We start from the raw sequence: 17570 nt of genomic DNA on the forward strand, positions 1-17570 counted from the left end.
ACAGTCACTTACAACAATATACACTACCATTCAAAAGTTTGGTGTCACTTAGAAATGTCCTTGTTTTTGAAAGAAAAGCAATTTTTTTGTCCATTAAAATAACATACAATTGATCAGAAATACAGTGTAGAAATTGTTAATGTTGTAAATGACTATTGTAGCTGGAAACTGCAGATTTTTTATGGAATACGTAGGCGTACAGAGGCCCATTATCAGCAACCATCACTCCTGGTGTCCAATGGCACGTTGTGTTAGCTAATCCAAGTTTATCATTTTTAAAGGCTAATTGATCATTAGAAAACCCTTTTGCAACTATGTTAGCACAGCTGAAAACTGTTGTTCTGATTAAAGAAGCAATAAAACTGGCCTTCTTTAGACTAGTTGAGTATCTGGAGCATCTGGGTTTGATTACAGGCTCAAAATGGCCATAAACAAAGAACTTTCTTCTGAAACTCATCAGTCTATTCTTGTTCTGAGAAATGAAGGCTATTCCATGCGAGAAATTGCCAAGAAACTGAAGATCTCGTACAACGCGGTGTACTACTCCCTTCACAGAAAGTGCAAACTGGCCCTAACCAGAATAGAAAGAGGAGTGGGAGGCCCCGGTGCACAACTGAGCAAGAGGACAAGTACATTAGAGTGTTTAGTTTGAGAAACAGATGCCTCACAAGTCCTCAACTGGCAGCGTCATTAAATAGTACCCGCAAAACATCAGTCTCAACGTCAACAGTGAAGAGGCGACTCCGGGATGCTGGCCTTCTAGGTAGAGTTGCAAAGAAAAAGCCATTTCTCAGACTGGCCAATAAAAATAAAATATTAATATGGGCAAAAGAACACAGACACTGGACAGAGGAAGTTTGGAAAAAAGTGTCATGGTCAGACAAATCTAAGTTTGAGGTGTTCAGATCACAAAGAAGAACATTCGTGAGACATAAAAAAATGAAAAGATGCTGGAGGAGTTCTTGACGCCATCTGTCAAGCATGGTGGAGGCAATGTGATGGTCTGGGGGTGCTTTGGTGGTGGTAAAGTGGGAGATTTTACAGGGTAAAAGGGATATTGAAGAAGGAAGGCAATCACTCCATTTTGCAACGCCATACCCTGTGGACGTCGCTTATTTGGAGCCAATTTCCTCCTACAACAGGACAATGACCCAAAGCACAGCTCCAAACTATGAAATAACTATTTAGGGAAGAAACAGTCAGCTGGTATTCTGTCTATAATGGAGTGGCCAGCACAGTCACCGGATCTCAACCCTATTGAGCTGTTGTGGGAGCAGCTTGACCGTATGGCATGTAAGAAGTGCCCATCAAGCCAATCCAATTTGTGGGAGGTGTTTCAGGAAGCATGGGGTGAAATCTCTTCAGATTTCCTCAACAAATTGACAACTAGAATGCCAAAGGTCTGCAAGGCTGTAATTGCTGCAAATTGAGGATTCTTTGACTATAGCAAAGTTTGAAGGACACAATTATTATCTCAATTAAAAATCGTTATTTATGACCTTGTCAACGTCTTGACTATATTTCCTATTCATTTTGCAACTCATTTCATGTATGTTTTCATGGAAAACAAGGACATTTCTGAGTGACTACTATGAATTAATCTATTGGATTATCTATTGGGTCAAAGAGAGAATTTTGATGATTCAAATGATGCTATGTGTCAACAGATTATGGTCTACTGCAGTTTTACAGTGGGACTACCAATTTTTATAGCCGTTGAATGTTCAGATATACTGTATTCATCATCTTTATTTAGGCTATATCTACGTTATTAACTCAATGTGGTGAACGTCGGCATGCCAGATATGGAAGACAATAACTTTCCACTGCGGATGTTAAACTTCTTACGAAGACGTCTGGTTTCAGGAAATAATGACGCATATATGGGCAGGGTTTGGAGACATTCAACAGCACGATTAAGTGTATTTAAGAATATTCACACAGAGGTTATTCTTTAAAGGATATATTGACGTCTTCTCATTACAAAGGAAATAATGAAGGGACTACTGAATTTGAAGATCTGTCTGACACTGGCTGTTATTTTCTTTCTCGCAGATAACGGATTTGGTAAGTAGCCTATTCAAATAAATAATAGGCTATATCAAATGTTTGGATTAGCCACATGTTGGGTTCTACAGTATTTAACTGTTGAGAAAAGTAAGTAGGTGTAGTTACGGATTTGTAACAATAACATTTATGTTGATTAATTCATGTTGAAAACGTATCTGAACTTCTGCTATCAATTTGATGTCTGCTTTTGGCACGCTTGACAAAATACCCTAGGTTGCTGACAAAATGTCACGAAACCGCGTCTGTGTATTTTCTGTCTGAAGGATATCTTTTTCACTACCAGAATAAAGTATGAGTAAGAGTATTAAAACATTTGAAGAACCACAAATTAGAACAATGCACATGTTGCTTATAACTTTAATCTGCCATTTAAAAGGGGTGGTTGCATAAGTGAAAGTGTAATTTGATCGGAAACGTTTTATTTTAATGGGTCCTTATTACAGCGTAATTACATATGGAATTAACCTAACAATTATTGTAATTACTTGTAATAATTCATAGTTACACTGTAATAACAATATGTAACTGTTGGTAATTGCAGTCTGTAATTACAGAGGTATAACAATGAATGCATGTTACCCAAGCGCATACACACACGTTTTTATAGCCTAGATTCAATCAGACAAGTACATATATAATCCATTTTAATTTCATATGATCTCTTTGGGCCTAGGCTTTGTAAATATTTGTCCTATCACTTTTAATATGTATTACCTTTTAATGTGGCATAAACACAACCAGTCATAGTGTTTTCATCTGATTGTCAAACAATCACTTCAAAAAGGCTCTCCTGTAGGGTACCAGCGCATGTTCGTCCACGCATTGTGCTCCTGCAATTTGATGAATGGAAAGAGACATCCGTCACAAAACACCCAAACGTGTATTGTAATGACATTCTGCAATTGTCATTAGGTTTACACAGCCTGCATTGATGCAACCACAGCTGTCCAAGCGCGTCTCGGTCGTTGCCACTTATCTCCGCTTGTCAAAATGTAATTTTTTTAATGTGGCTGACATGCGGTAGTGTTAAATAATGGTGTAAAATAGCCTATATTTTTCATGTGATTTTGTGTTAATTATTGTGATAGGCTCACGTTTTACCGGTACAGCACACCCCCAATATTTATTTTTTCCGTGATGCTGTACCAGACCATACCGGCTTACTTTCACCCCTGGTTATGGTTAAACTTGTGAAATAGTCAATCGTAATTGCCAAATTGTAAGCCTATTAAGCTTGGTTGAATAATGGTTTATAAATGCACTTAAAATGATCATAAGATAAACTCTTATTCCATCATGTAACCTTGCAAGGGTTTCGCTGTTGAGGAGCATTATCACTTTTTAATGGGATGCATTGGTGCAATTATTTATTTATCCCAGGAATTAAGGCATCATGTCAAGATTTGCCTATCTGTGCAACACGCTCGAAATAAGAATGACCTCGAACATGTCGAACGTGTTGACACTGGCGTCATGTGACAGTGCGCAGAGAATATTGTCGAGTAGGTCAGTGTGCAAATGCCACTTTTAAAACAACTGGGAAATCTCCGGAACTCGGAAAAAAATTATCTCTGACTGGGAAAATTGTTTTGAAAGGTCATCCAATTTAGAATTCCGAGTCGGAAACTCTGGCATCTTTCCAGAACTCTGACTTTCCGACCTGACGTCATGATTTGATCTGGTTTTTCCGAGGTCCCAGGTGTCTTGTAAGCACCAAAAATCCAGACATGAAAGAAACAAAGTGTTGTAGGTCAAAAACATCAACATGAGAGAGAAAGTATAGTTTCCATGCAACTTATTTTGCTTTTTTGAACACATGAATTCTGCTGAATGATTTAGCATAGGTAGTTAGCTTGCTAGCCTAATGTTAGTTAGCTAACTGTAACTACCTAGCAAACGTTAGCTCATGTTTTTGTTTGACCTACCAACAAGGTTAGCTAGCTAGTTACCATCTAATATAGTTTTTTGGGGATTAGCTAGCATGCTAACCTTGAATAACTAGCTAGCTAAAGCTGTCAATTATGCTATGGTCGCTACTTGCTAGCTAACTAGCTAACGTTAGCTTGGCTCGATGGTCTTATCTTCCCTGAACCTTGGGTATAACGTGAGACACACCCAGCATGTTAGCTAGCTAGCTACTTGTGTCAACACACTATGAGTAAAGTTAGTGCATTTTCAATGTAGCTAATAATTTAACACTAGATAATTTATCAGCACAGATAGAACAGTGAGACAGATATTTCACCGGATGTGTAATTGTGAAGCATCCGGTTGGCGTATCCACTCACTACCAGTAGCCAGCAGTGCGAGAAGATTGATTTTGGCCGACATTCTGATCATTTTCTCATCGATGAAACATTTGATCTCCTACAGTTTTCTGTTTCCAAAACTAGAATCTGTAACAAACAGATTGGACTGCGTTTTGTAGACTTTACTCTTGCCAAAGTGTAAAAAATGGAGTTGTTTAGAATGAGTGCAAGGGTGAATCGAGTAATTGCACACGCGCACTTCACAGAGTAGGCGTTCCCTAACGGAAATATGCAAATAAATGCTAGAATGCGCCAATAGGTTCTCACTAGCTTGTGCTTGTTCTGCCCTCTATGATTAATTTGCTCCAATTGGAAACGACAGACTCTGATCTATCTTGGGTTAGTTAAACAAATCTTTGTTATTAGTGTTAGCAAGCACTAATATGGCAAGTGGGATATCACAACAAACTAGCTAGGTAGTTAGGTAGGCCAAGCTATGCCTAAATCATAGAAATCATGATGAAGATAACCAGAGGTAATGGTGTCTATGCTAAATTGTCATATATATTCTTCTTCTCTACCACAGATACCTACAATTTATTTATTTATTTTTTATTTATTTTATTTCACTTTTATTTAACCAGGTAGGCTAGTTGAGAACAAGTTCTCATTTACAACTGCGACCTGGCCAAGATAAAGCAAAGCAGTTCGACACATACAACAACATAGAGTTACACATGGAATAAACAAACATACAGTCAATAATACAGTAGAGAAAAAAAAGTATATATACAGTGTGTGCAAATGAGGTAAGATAATGGAGGTAAGGCAATAAAATAGGCCATAGTGGCGAGGTAATTACGATATAGCAATTAAACACTGGAGTGATAGATGTGCAGAAGATGAATGTGCAAGTAGAGATACTGGGGTGCAATGGAGCAAAATAAATAAATACAGTACGGGGATGAGGTAGTTGGATGGGCTATTTACAGATGGGCTATGTACAGGTGCAATGATTTGTGAGCTGCTCTGACTACTGGTGCTTGAAGTTAGTGAGGGAGATAAGAGTCTCCAGCTTCAGCGATTTTTGCAGTTCGTTCCAGTCATTGGCAGCAGAGAACTGGACTATAAGGTCTCTGCTTACAATAAATAAACAGATGAAGACAAAGACAGTTGTCAGTTTCCATTTTGTAATGTTAAAAAGGGAAGAAAGAGACAATCCTGTTTTTCTAAATTATCTGTCTAGGCCAGTGTTTCCCAACTCCAGTCCTCGAGTACCCCCAACAGTATTTACATTTTTATTGAAGCCCAGGACAAACACATCTGATTCAACTTTTCAACTAATCATCAAGTCCTCTACCTCCCTTATCCTACCTCAGTTGCACACACTGTATATAGATTGTTCTATTGTATTATTGACTGTATGTTTGTGTATTCCATGTGCAACTCTGTGTTGTTTGTGTTGCACTGCTTTGCTTTATCTTGGCCAGGTCGCAGTTGTAAATGAGAACTTGCTCTCAACTAGCCTCCCTGGTTAAACAAAGGTGAAATAATATAGATATATTTTTAAATTAGTTGAATCAGGTGTGTTTGTTTGGAGCTACAACAAACATGTGTAGTGTTGGGGATACTCCAGAACTGTAGTTGGGAAACAATGATCTATGCTACTCACCATACTGTAGGATACAGATTTATGTTATTGAGTAGGCCTATATCTTTGTTTCGTCTAATTAATAAATGTATTAACAATAAAAAAATCCTTATTATTATTATTTACTAGTTGAGGTACACCAAACCATTTTTGATGTACTCAGAGGACCGTTATTAGCATGTTTTAACCACTCCAATACAAATGGCAGATTATCAGATACTCAACAAGATTTCATTATTACTGACACAGGACCCAAGTGGTAAATATATTATCTATAATGTATTGTCCATGTAAAAAAAAATGTCTGATTAGGTATAAGGGCCTCCAATTGTTTAAATGGACTGGATCTTTATTAGACAAGTACTGGAAACAATAGAACACTATGAAAAATCTGGGAACCAGGCCTGGTATTCATAGCTGACTTTGAAAAGGCTTTTGATAAAGTACGACTGGAATTTATGTATAAATGCCTGGAATCTTATACAAGGGGTTAATAAAAACTGTCAAGAGGAGTAAAACAAGGTTGCCCACTATCAGCATATCTATTTAATATGGCCATCGAAATGTTAGATGATTAAAATCAGATCCAACAATAATATCAAGGGCCTGGAAATCCAGGTCTTAAAAACAAAGGTGTCATTGTATGCTAAAGATTCATGTTTTCTTTTAAATCCACAAATTGGATCCCTCCTCAGCCTCATAAATAATCTAGATACTTTTTCTAACGTCTCTGGATTCCAACCAAATGTATGATATGTTTACAATATTAAGTATTGAATCACAAAAAATTACAACTTTTACATTACCGTGTAGTTTACCGATAAAATGGTCTAAAGGTGAAGTGGACATCCTCGGTATTCATATCCCGAAAAAAAGAAATGATCTCATTACAATACATTTTAATAGAAAGTTTGTAAAAACAGATAAGATCGTGCAACCGTAGAATGGAAAATACCTGTCTATTTGTTGAAAAATCACCCTGATTAACTCTTTAGTCATATCCCAGTTTACCTATTTGCTTATGGCCTTGCCTACACCTAGCGACTTGTTTTTTTAAAATGATATGTGCAAGAAATATTCAATTTTATTAGGAATGGCAAGCCAGACAAAATTAAACGGGCCTATTTATATAATGAATATGTCACGACTTCCGCCGAAGTCGGTCCCTCTCCTTGTTCGGACTCCGTTCGGCGGTCGACGTCGCCGGCTTTCTAGCCACCGCCGATCCACTTTTCATTTTCCATTTGTTCTGTCTTTGTCTTATCACACCTGGCTTCACTCACCAATCACTTGTTTATTATTTAACCCTCTGTTCCCCATGTTGTATTTGTGAGTGATTGTTATTTTGTTACGTGGATTATTGTCAGGCGTTGTACTTTTGTTTTAGACCGTGTTTTTGGCACTTGTATGTGTTATGCGCTGTCATTTGGTAACCGGTATTAAAGTGTGTCTGTTTATATTACTCTGCTCTCCTGCACTTGACTTCGCCTCCCATATACACGCATTACAGAATATGAAATCAGAGGGTAGAAATTATTACATATAAAAAAATTGACCTCTAACTAAAGGCAACAGTCATTCTGGTCGCAGGTTCAGGAATGGTTGAAGAATTGCAACATTTACTTGGAGCTAACTCTGCAAATAGCACTGCTGGGTTAAAAAGTCATAGTAAAGGGCCTCCCAAGTGGCGCAGCAATCTAAGACACTGCGTCACTACAGATCCTGGTTCGATGCCAGGCTGTGTCATGGCCAACCAGGAGACCCATGAGGCGGCGCACAATTGGCCCAGCGTCGTCCAGGTTAAGTGAGGGTTTGGCCGGCCAGGTTGTCCATTTGTTTGTAGGTATTTTCACTTGGTAATGAGTAATAAGTCATTACATACAACATTGAGTGGCGATTTTGTAGATGGGTTGGTAATTATAGCCTAGTGATCCTCCAACCTTTGTAATCTCTGACTCCCAGTGCATCTGTCCAAAAGAGATTACAGCCTTGGGACAGTTATTACTGAATCAGATGCAGCTGAGAAGAAACTTAACACTAAATTGGTGAATTTAGTGGAAACTTGCCCATTTGTAACAAGCATTTGCTGTTACACATCTGTAATTACAGACTCCAATTACCACCAGTTACATGTTATAACAGTGTAACTATGAGTTATGACAATTAACTACAATACTTGTTACAGTGTAATTACACTGTAATAAGGACCCCTTATTAAAATGAATTTGTACCTTTTCGGTTTAAAAATACAAATAAGTTGACCTATATCAATTGTCGAATGCAGTAATGGTCCTGTCCAACAAAGACTTAAGCTGTAGGCTACCTATTATTTATATTTTTTCAAAAGCAATAATTTACTCACAGATTGCAAGAACAAGTATCCTGGCAAGAAATGGGCAAGCGTCTCAGAGCAGGAGTGCTGATCAGGTCCCCTCTGTCCACTGTGGTCTTAAAGGCATAACTGATCCCTAATCAGAACTCCTAGTCTGCTTGGTACATAAGGCCCCAGAAGAGTTTAGATAGAGCACGTGTAAAACTCATTCCACTAAGGGCCGAGTGTCTGCGGGTTTTCGCTCCACGCTTGTACTTGATTGATGAATTAAGGTCACTAATTAGTAAGGAACTCCCCTCATCTGGTTGTCTATAGGTCTTAATTGAAAGGAAAAAACAAAAACCCGCAGACACTCGTCCCTCCGTGGAATGAGTTTGACACCCCTGCCCTAAACCTTTTCAGGCCTATTGATTATGCACAGGCTGCAGGCATTATAATCAGCATCGAGATGTGTAGAAATGAATAACCTTAGTGTATGTAGATGACAATACCCTTTCAAGCACAACTACAACTTGATGGCTCGCAATAATCACTTCAATCAAGTTCCTTTAGGTTAACACTATAAAGCAAGTCACTGTGTCCTGTTACTTTGGTTCTAGACAAATATTTACCAATTTCTTGCTACAATAGCAGATACAATGGTTATAAGCATGTACAGGTAACTGCCAAAATCGAAGAAACACCAACATTGTAATGAATACTCAGGGAGAAAAAGGTGTAGATTCACACGCAGAGCATGGCAGATGTTTATTAAGCCTTCCCAGAAGGCAGGAATTGTGGTCACAGGCAGGCAATGGTCAAACACAGGTAGGCAGTCAAAAACAAGCAATACCTCACAACCATACAAACAGAAAGAACTGAACTAAATACGGAGCTGATGAGACCAGGTGAGAAACGAACACAGGTGAAATCGATGAACAAAAATGAAAGACAGGGCTACGTTCCAGAACACAAAGAAACAGGGCTTACGTTCCAGAACACAAAGAAACAAGGCTACGTTCAAGAACACAAAGAAAAATAACACAAGTTTGACTAAGAAAAGAAAAGCAGAACCTTACAAACATAGTGTCTTAATAACGTGTTGGGCCACCACGAGCTGCCAGAACAGCTTCAATGCGCCTTGGCATAGATTCTACAAGTGTCTGGAACTCTATTGGGGGGATTCTTACACAATTCTTACACATTCTTACACAGGAAATTCCATCATTTGGTGTTTTGTTGATGGTGGTGGAAAATGCAGTCTCAGGTGCCGCTCCAGAATCTCCCATACGTTTTCAATTGAGTTGTGATCTGGTCACTGAGACACACACACACACACACACACACACACACACACACACACACACACACACACACACACACACACACACACACACACACACACACACACACACACACACACACACACACCATTTAAACCCTCGATGCTCCTTTCAGACCCCTATTTGCTTATTTCAAAGTCATTGATATCTCTTCTAACCATGGTAGGCGAAATAATGGGCAACTGGACATCTTTATGCAAGACCCTAAGCATGATGGGATTGTGGTGCCAGGACAACATTCTCTCCCTCAACGTGATCAAGACAAAGGAGATGATTGTGGACTACAGGAAAAGGAGGATCGAGCACGCCCCCATTCTCATCGATAGGGCTGTAGCTGAGCAGCTTGAGAGCTTCAAGTTCCTTGGTATCCACATCATCAACAAACTAACATGGTCCAAGCACAACAAGACAGTCGTGAAGAGGGCACGACAAAATCTATTCCCCCTCAGGAGACTGAAAAGATTTGGCATGGGTCCTCGGATCCTCAAAAGGTTCTACAGCTGCACCATTGAAAGCATCCTGACGGGTTGCATCACTGCCTGGTATGGCAACTGCTCGGCCTCCGACCACAAGGCACTACAGAGGGTAGGGCGTACGGCCCAGTACATCACTTGGGCCAAGCTTCCTGCCATCCAGGACCTATATACCAGCCAGGCGGTGTCAGAGGAAGGCCCTAAAAATTGTCAAAGACTCCAGCCACCCTAGTCATAGACAGTTCTCTCTGTTACCGCACGACAAGTGGTACTGGAGCGCCAAGTCTAGGTCCAAAATGCTTCTAAACAGCTTCTACCCCCAAGCCATAAGACTCCTGAATATCTAATCAAATGGCTACCCCCCCCCCATTTTTCGCTGCTGCTACTCTCTGTTATTATCTATGCATAGTCACTTTAATAACTCTACCTACATTTACATATTACCTCAATTACCTCGACTAACCGGTGCCCCCACACACTGACTTTACCGGTTCCCCCTGTATATAGCATCGTTATTGTTATTTTACTGCTGCTCTTAAATTATTTGTTACTTTTATTTATTTTTTGTAGGTATTTTTCTTATAACTGCATTGTTGGTTAAGAGCTTGTAAGTAAGCATTTCACTGTAAGGTATACCTGTTGTATTCGGCGCCTAGGTAAGTAAGCATTTCACTGTAAGGTCTACACCTGTTGTATTCGGCGCATGTGACAAATGCATCAAATAACATCACATTTAATTTAATTTCATTTGATGTTACTCAGGAACCACACCTGGAAGCACCTGCTTTCAATATACTTTATATCCCTCATTTACTCAGTTTCCTTTATTTTGGCAGTAACCTGCATTTCATATTCAATAGGAATATTGTCCATGAAGATTCTCTGTCACAAATGAGTTATGTTTATATATTGTTATTCCCTTATGAAACACAGGTGCTCCAGCAAAAGGTAGATATATGTGGGTTAAGTGCAGGCCAGACACCAAGAATCCCAACTGTGAGACACAGAGGGGTCCCTGGATGGACTTGCCTGGGCCTCCTGACAGACTCCCTCCATTTGCAGTAAAGGATATGTAAGTATACGTCATTGCAAATGTATTTATCAGGAGACCAAAGCTTGATGGGCTATTGAATTTCAGAATTGAACATAATGTGATAGAATTGTCCTGACTAAGTTAGCTTCTTTGCTCCATTGTTTTTGATGAGATATGTCCCCATAAAGGATTGCAATAATAGACTTGATCAATAACATTTCAGAATTTTCAAGAATCATTATACAATTTCCTGTAGTAGGAAATGTTTTTTAATGACAGAATCAGTCTGGTAGTTGCGTACTGTGACTTGAATGGCCTCATATTATTTCTCATTCCGAGAGTGATGGTAGCATACAAGAAGTAAGCACTTTATTGACTTACTACTATGAGTTTAAACTACACTCTATGGTTCTAGATTATCCTGCTGAAAGTTGAGTGTTTAAACTACAAGCCATATGAATTAGGTGATCTAATTATACATGGGTGAAGGAGCACCCAAGCATTAATATCTGCATTAATTATATTACAGCAGACAGAAGAGAACAATATGTACTCAGCTCTGTTAAACATTTTCACTATTGAGGAAGCTAGACATTTGCTATCATATGGTTATTTGCTATCATATGGCCTAAGACAGCGCTTCCCCTTTAGTGGTTTAAGTCCTCAGCAAGACATTGTATCAGTTAGAAAACATCAGGACCCAAAAGGGTTGGATCTCACGAAACCCTCTTCCCTATACTGTAGGTCGCACAGAAAGGGCTTATCATTATAAATTCCCTCTAAGCATGTTAAAAAAAACATTGGCAAAAAGTCAGGAAATACTGTTTAATTATAAATGTTGTGTACTACGGTTGTTAAAAGTACCATGCAAACAGAAGCATCGGTAAGTTTACTAATACGTAATATCTGTACTTTACTATTTAAATTTTGGACAACTTTTACTTCACGACATTCCTAAAGAAAATAATGTACTTTTTACTCCATACATTTTCCCTGACAACCAAAAGTATTCGTTACATTTGGAATGCTTAGCAGGACAGGAAAATTGTAAAATTCACACACTTATCAAGAGAACAACCCTGGTCATCCCTACTGCCTCTGATCTTTACATTACATTTTTATATTTAAGTCATTTAGCAGACGCTCTTATCAAGAGCGACTTACAAATTGGTGCATTCACCTTATGATATCCTGTGGAACAACCACTTTACAATAGTGCATCTAAATCTTTTAAGGGGGGGGGTTAGAAGGATTACTTTATCCTATCCCAGGTATTCCTTAAAGAGGTGGGGTTTCAGGTGTCTCCGGAAGGTGGTGATTGACTCCGCTGTCCTGGCGTCGTGAGGGAGCTTGTTCCACCATTGGGGTGCCAGAGCAGCGAACAGTTTGGACTGGGCTGAGCGGGAACCGTGCTTCCTCAGAGGTAGGGGGGCCAGCAGGCCAGAGGTGGATGAACGCAGTGCCCTTGTTTGGGTGTAGGGCCTGATCAGAGCCTGAAGGTATGTAGGTGCCGTTCCCCTCACAGCTCCGTAGGCAAGCACCATGGTCTTGTAGCGGATGCGAGCTTCAACTGGAAGCCAGTGGAGAGAGCGGAGGAGCGGGGTGACGTGAGAGAACTTGGGAAGGTTGAACACCAGACGGGCTGCGGCGTTCTGGATGAGTTGTAGGGGTTTAATGGCACAGGCAGGGAGCCCAGCCAACAGCGAGTTGCAGTAATCCAGACGGGAGATGACAAGTGCCTGGATTAGGACCTGCGTCGCTTCCTGTGTGAGGCAGGGTCGTACTCTGCGAATGTTGTAGAGCATGTACCTACAGGATCGGGTCACCGCCTTGATGTTAGTGGAGAACGACAGGGTGTTGTCCAGGATCACGCCAAGGTTCTTAGCACTCTGGGAGGAGGACACAAGGGAGTTGTCAACCATGATGGCGAGAACATGGAACGGGCAGTCCTTCCCCGGGAGGAAGAGCAGCTCCGTCTTGCCGAGGTTCAGCTTGAGGTGGTGATCCGTCATCCACACTGATATGTCTGCCAGACATGCAGAGATGCAATTCGCCGCCTGGTTATCAGAAGGGGGAAAGGAGAAGATTAATTGTGTGTCGTCTGCATAGCAATGATAGGAGAGACCATGTGAGGATATGACAGAGCCAAGTGACTTGGTGTATAGCGAGAATAGGAGAGGGCCTAGAACAGAGCCCTGGGGGACACCAGTGGTGAGAGCGCGTGGTGCGGAGACAGATTCTCGCCACGCCACCTGGTAGGAGTGACCTGTCAGGTTGGACGCAATCCAAGCGTGGGCCGCGCCGGAGATGCCCAACTCGGAGAGGGTGGAGAGGAGGATCTGATGGTTCACAGTATCAAAGGCAGCAGATAGGTCTAGAAGGATGAGAGCAGAGGAGAGAGAGTTAGCTTTAGCAGTGCGGAGAGCCTCCGTGACACAGAGAAGAGCAGTCTCAGTTGAATGCCCAGTCTTGAAACCTGACTGATTAGGATCAAGAAGGTCATTGTGAGAGAGATAGCAGGAGAGCTGGCCAAGGACGGCACGTTCAAGAGTTTTGGAGAGAAAAGAAAGAAGGGATACTGGTCTGTAGTTGTTGACATGGGAGGGATCGAGTGTAGGTTTTTTCAGAAGGGGTGCAACTCTCGCTCTCTTGAAGACGGAAGGGACGTAGCCAGCGGTCAAGGATGAGTTGATGAGCGAGGTGAGGTAGGGGAGAAGGTCTCCGGAAATGGTCTGGAGAAGAGAGGAGGGGATAGGGTCAAGTGGGCAGGTTGTTGGGCGGCCGGCCGTCACAAGACGCGAGATTTCATCTGGAGAGAGAGGGGAGAAAGAGGTCAAAGCACAGGGTAGGGCAGTGTGAGCAGGACCAGCGGTGTCGTTTGACTTAGCAAACGAGGATCGGATACCGTCAACCTTCTTTTCAAAATGGTTGACGAAGTCATCCGCAGAGAGGGAGGAGGGGGAGGGGGAGGAGGATTCAGGAGGGAGGAGAAGGTAGCAAAGAGCTTCCTAGGGTTAGAGGCAGATGCTTGGAATTTAGAGTGGTAGAAAGTGGCTTTAGCAGCAGAGACAGAAGAGGAGAATGTAGAGAGGGGGGAGTGAAAGGATGCCAGGTCCGCAGGGAGGCGAGTTTTCCTCCATTTCCGCTCGGCTGCCCGGAGCCCTGTTCTGTGAGCTCGCAGTGAGTCGTCGAGCCACGGAGCAGGAGGGGAGGACCGAGCCGGCCTGGAGGATAGGGGACAGAGAAAATCAAAGGATGCAGAAAGGGAGGAGAGGAGGGTTGAGGAGGCAGAATCAGGAGATAGGTTGGAGAAGGTTTGAGCAGAGGGAAGAGATGATAGGATGGAAGAGGAGAGAGTAGCGGGAGAGAGAGAGCGAAGGTTGGGACGGCGCAATACCATCCGAGTAGGGGCAGAGTGAGAAGTGTTGGATGAGAGCGAGAGGGAAAAGGATACAAGGTAGTGGTCGGAGATTTGGAGGGGAGTTGCAATGAGATTAGTGGAAGAACAGCATCTGGTAAAGATGAGGTCAAGCGTATTGCCTGCCTTGTGAGTAGGGGGGGAAGGTGAGAGGGTGAGGTCAAAAGAGGAGAGGAGTGGAAAGCAGGAGGCAGAGAGGAATGAGTCAAAGGTAGATGTGGGGAGGTTAAAGTCACCCAGAACTGTGAGAGGTGAGCCATCCTCAGGAAAGGAACTTATCAAGGCGTCAAGCTCATTGATGAACTCTCCAAGGGAACCTGGAGGGCGATAAATGATAAGGATGTTAAGCTTGAAAGGGCTGGTAACTGTGACAGCATGGAATTCAAATGAGGAGATAGACAGATGGGTCAGGGGAGAAAGAGAGAATGTCCACTAGTGAGAGATGAGGATTCCAGTGCCACCACCCCGCTGGCTCGATGCTCTAGGGGTATGCGAGAATACGTGGGCAGACGAGGAGAGAGCAGTAGGAGTAGCAGTGTCATCTGTGGTAATCCATGTTTCCGTCAGCGCCAGGAAGTCTAGGGACTGGAGGGTAGCATAGGCTGAGATGAACTCAGCCTTGTTGGCCGCAGACCGGCAGTTCCAGAGGCTGCCGGAGACCTGGAACTCCACGTGGGTCGTGCGCGCTGGGACCACCAGGTTAGAGTGGCAGCGGCCACGCGGTGTGAAGCGTTTGTATGGCCTGTGCAGAGGGGAGAGAACAGGGATAGACAGACACATAGTTGACAAGCTACAGAAGTGTTGTTTCTTGTATTATTGTCTCTTGTGTCTTTAGAGAACTGTTTCACTTTGATATCCTTTTTTTCTGTCCTGATTTTCTCTTTCTTTTCTTCTGTTAACTAGATATTCTGGTGATCTGAAAGACTCACTAAACACATGCTTCGTTTGTAAATAATGTCTGAGTGTTGGAACATGCCCCGGGCTATCCGTAAATTAAAATAAACAAGAACATTTTGCCATCTGGTTTGCTTAAAATAAGGAATTTGAAATTATTTATACTTAAGTATATTTTAGCAATTACATTTACTTTTGATACTTACGTATATTTCAAACCAAATACTTTTAGACTTTTACTCAAGTAGTATTTTACTAGGTGACATTCACTTTTACTTGAGTAATTTTCTATTAAAGTGTAATGAGTAGACCAAGGTGCAGCGTGGAAAGTGCTCATATTTATAGTAACTCTGAACACTCAAACAAAATAACAACCCAAGGAAACACGAACGTCACGTTCTGCAGGCTTACTGAGCTGTACAAAAACAAGATCCCACACTGAAGGAGGGAAAAAGGGCTGCCTAAATATGATTCCCAATCAGAGACAACGATAGACAGCTGCCTTTGATTGGAAACCATACTAGGCCAATCAAAGAAAAGAAAAAAAAGAAATTTGACACATAGAATGCCCACCCCATGTCACACCCTGACCTAACCAAACAGAGAAAAATGGCTCTCTCAGGTCAGGGCGTGACATAAGGTATCTTTACTTTTACTCAAGTATGACAATTGGGTACTTTTTCCACCACTCTTACTATGAAACAAATCCAATGTAGTGACTGGAGTAATAAGTGTTTCTTCACAGGTATTAGAGCAACTTTTTAATGTTTTACAACAGATTCATCTAAATGTGTTTATTTTCTAATTTACTTAGTTGATAATGTAAGCAAAGGAACACTATTTCAACAATATATTCTCTTCATAGAACGGTTTTAGAGTTATCACTCAGCCTTTCTTGTTAATCACTTTGTGAAATATTCTTGATTCAATGCACAATTCAACTGAATACGACTTAAGGCTCCCAGACAAAGGAAGCAGGGATGATGGGAGTGTAGAGACGCCCCAGCCTGTGCTGTAGTGAAAAATCACAGGAAGAGCTTAGAGGATGTAGACTGTAATGACTAATGGTCCTGTGCTTTTGTTTTTCTTCCAGAGTGCTGGAAGAGGGTGGCTCCGAGCTAGAGCAGTCAGGCGAGGGTTCTGACACTGGAATCCTCTTCACTGAGCAGGGCTCTGGCAACCAGTTGGCCAGTGCAGATGTGGACGGGATTGACTACTCTGACTTTGTTTACCCACAGAAAATGACCATGGATCAGGCTCTGCCTCCTGCTCGGGAATTGAAAGAGGATCACCTGATCCTGTAGCCTGCCAGAATGCAAAATATTGAAATGTTGATGTTAATCTGGTTGTGTAAAATGAATTGGCTCTTGCAACCTCTCAAGATTACAGTAGCACATGCTTTTTGACCCAGTTATTGATGCTTGGCTGTGTAAGATTGTATTTAATCTGATTTAGGTAACTGAAGTGTAGTTATTTTCCCATGGAACCAAAGAGATTAAATTAGTCTTCCGTGTGTTTTTTTCTGTATTTTTATTATTATTTGTAATACCAGCCAAGAATGTTAATAATTAGATTTTTAAACACGATTTTCAGGGGTATATCGTGCTTTTATTGTTTTACATTTTAGTCATTTAGCAGACGCTCTTATCCAGAGCGACTTACAGTAGTGAGTGCATATATTTGTTTACATTTTAGTACTGGTCTCCTGTGGGAATCAAACCCACAACCCTGGCATTGCAAGCGCCAGGGTCTACCAACTGAGCCACAATGAAAACTATATTATTCAGAATTTCCACGATGGTCACAATCTAACATGATATCATTCCACACTTGTATTTTCTCATCCGAGCAAAATGTTTTGACAATTTAAACGATTAAATAAACATATGTTTTAATCATCCAATGATTTATAACTCAAATACTGTTTTAGAGAGGATATGAGCTCCCTATGCTTCTGTAGCGGACATGAGTCGGGCTCATGGTCTCGTGATGAGGTAGTCATGCCTGTGACTTCAGAATCAGTCACGCTCAACACCACATGGTATTCCCTGTTAGTCTAATGGTCAATACATTGGTTTCTCCTGTGGGAGACCATGGTTCAGATCCAGTGGCAATGGGTGCCGTTTAA

The 17570-nt window shown here is 41.4% G+C and overlaps 1 protein-coding gene across 1 annotated transcript; it reads left to right on the forward strand.

Moving 5' to 3' along the window:
* The first annotated feature begins 1808 nt into the window (after nt 1–1808).
* Nucleotides 1809–17342, forward strand: LOC106612465 (serglycin). Its single transcript, XM_014213617.2, has 3 exons — nt 1809–2067; nt 11031–11169; nt 16536–17342. The coding sequence occupies exons 1-3, from the start codon at nt 1995–1997 to the stop codon at nt 16744–16746; spliced, it is 423 nt and encodes a 140-aa protein (XP_014069092.1). The 5' UTR covers nt 1809–1994; the 3' UTR covers nt 16747–17342.
* The last annotated feature ends 228 nt before the right edge of the window (nt 17343–17570 follow it).

The sequence above is a fragment of the Salmo salar genome, chromosome ssa01 (assembly GCF_905237065.1).
Source record: "Salmo salar chromosome ssa01, Ssal_v3.1, whole genome shotgun sequence".
NCBI lineage: Eukaryota > Metazoa > Chordata > Actinopteri > Salmoniformes > Salmonidae > Salmo > Salmo salar.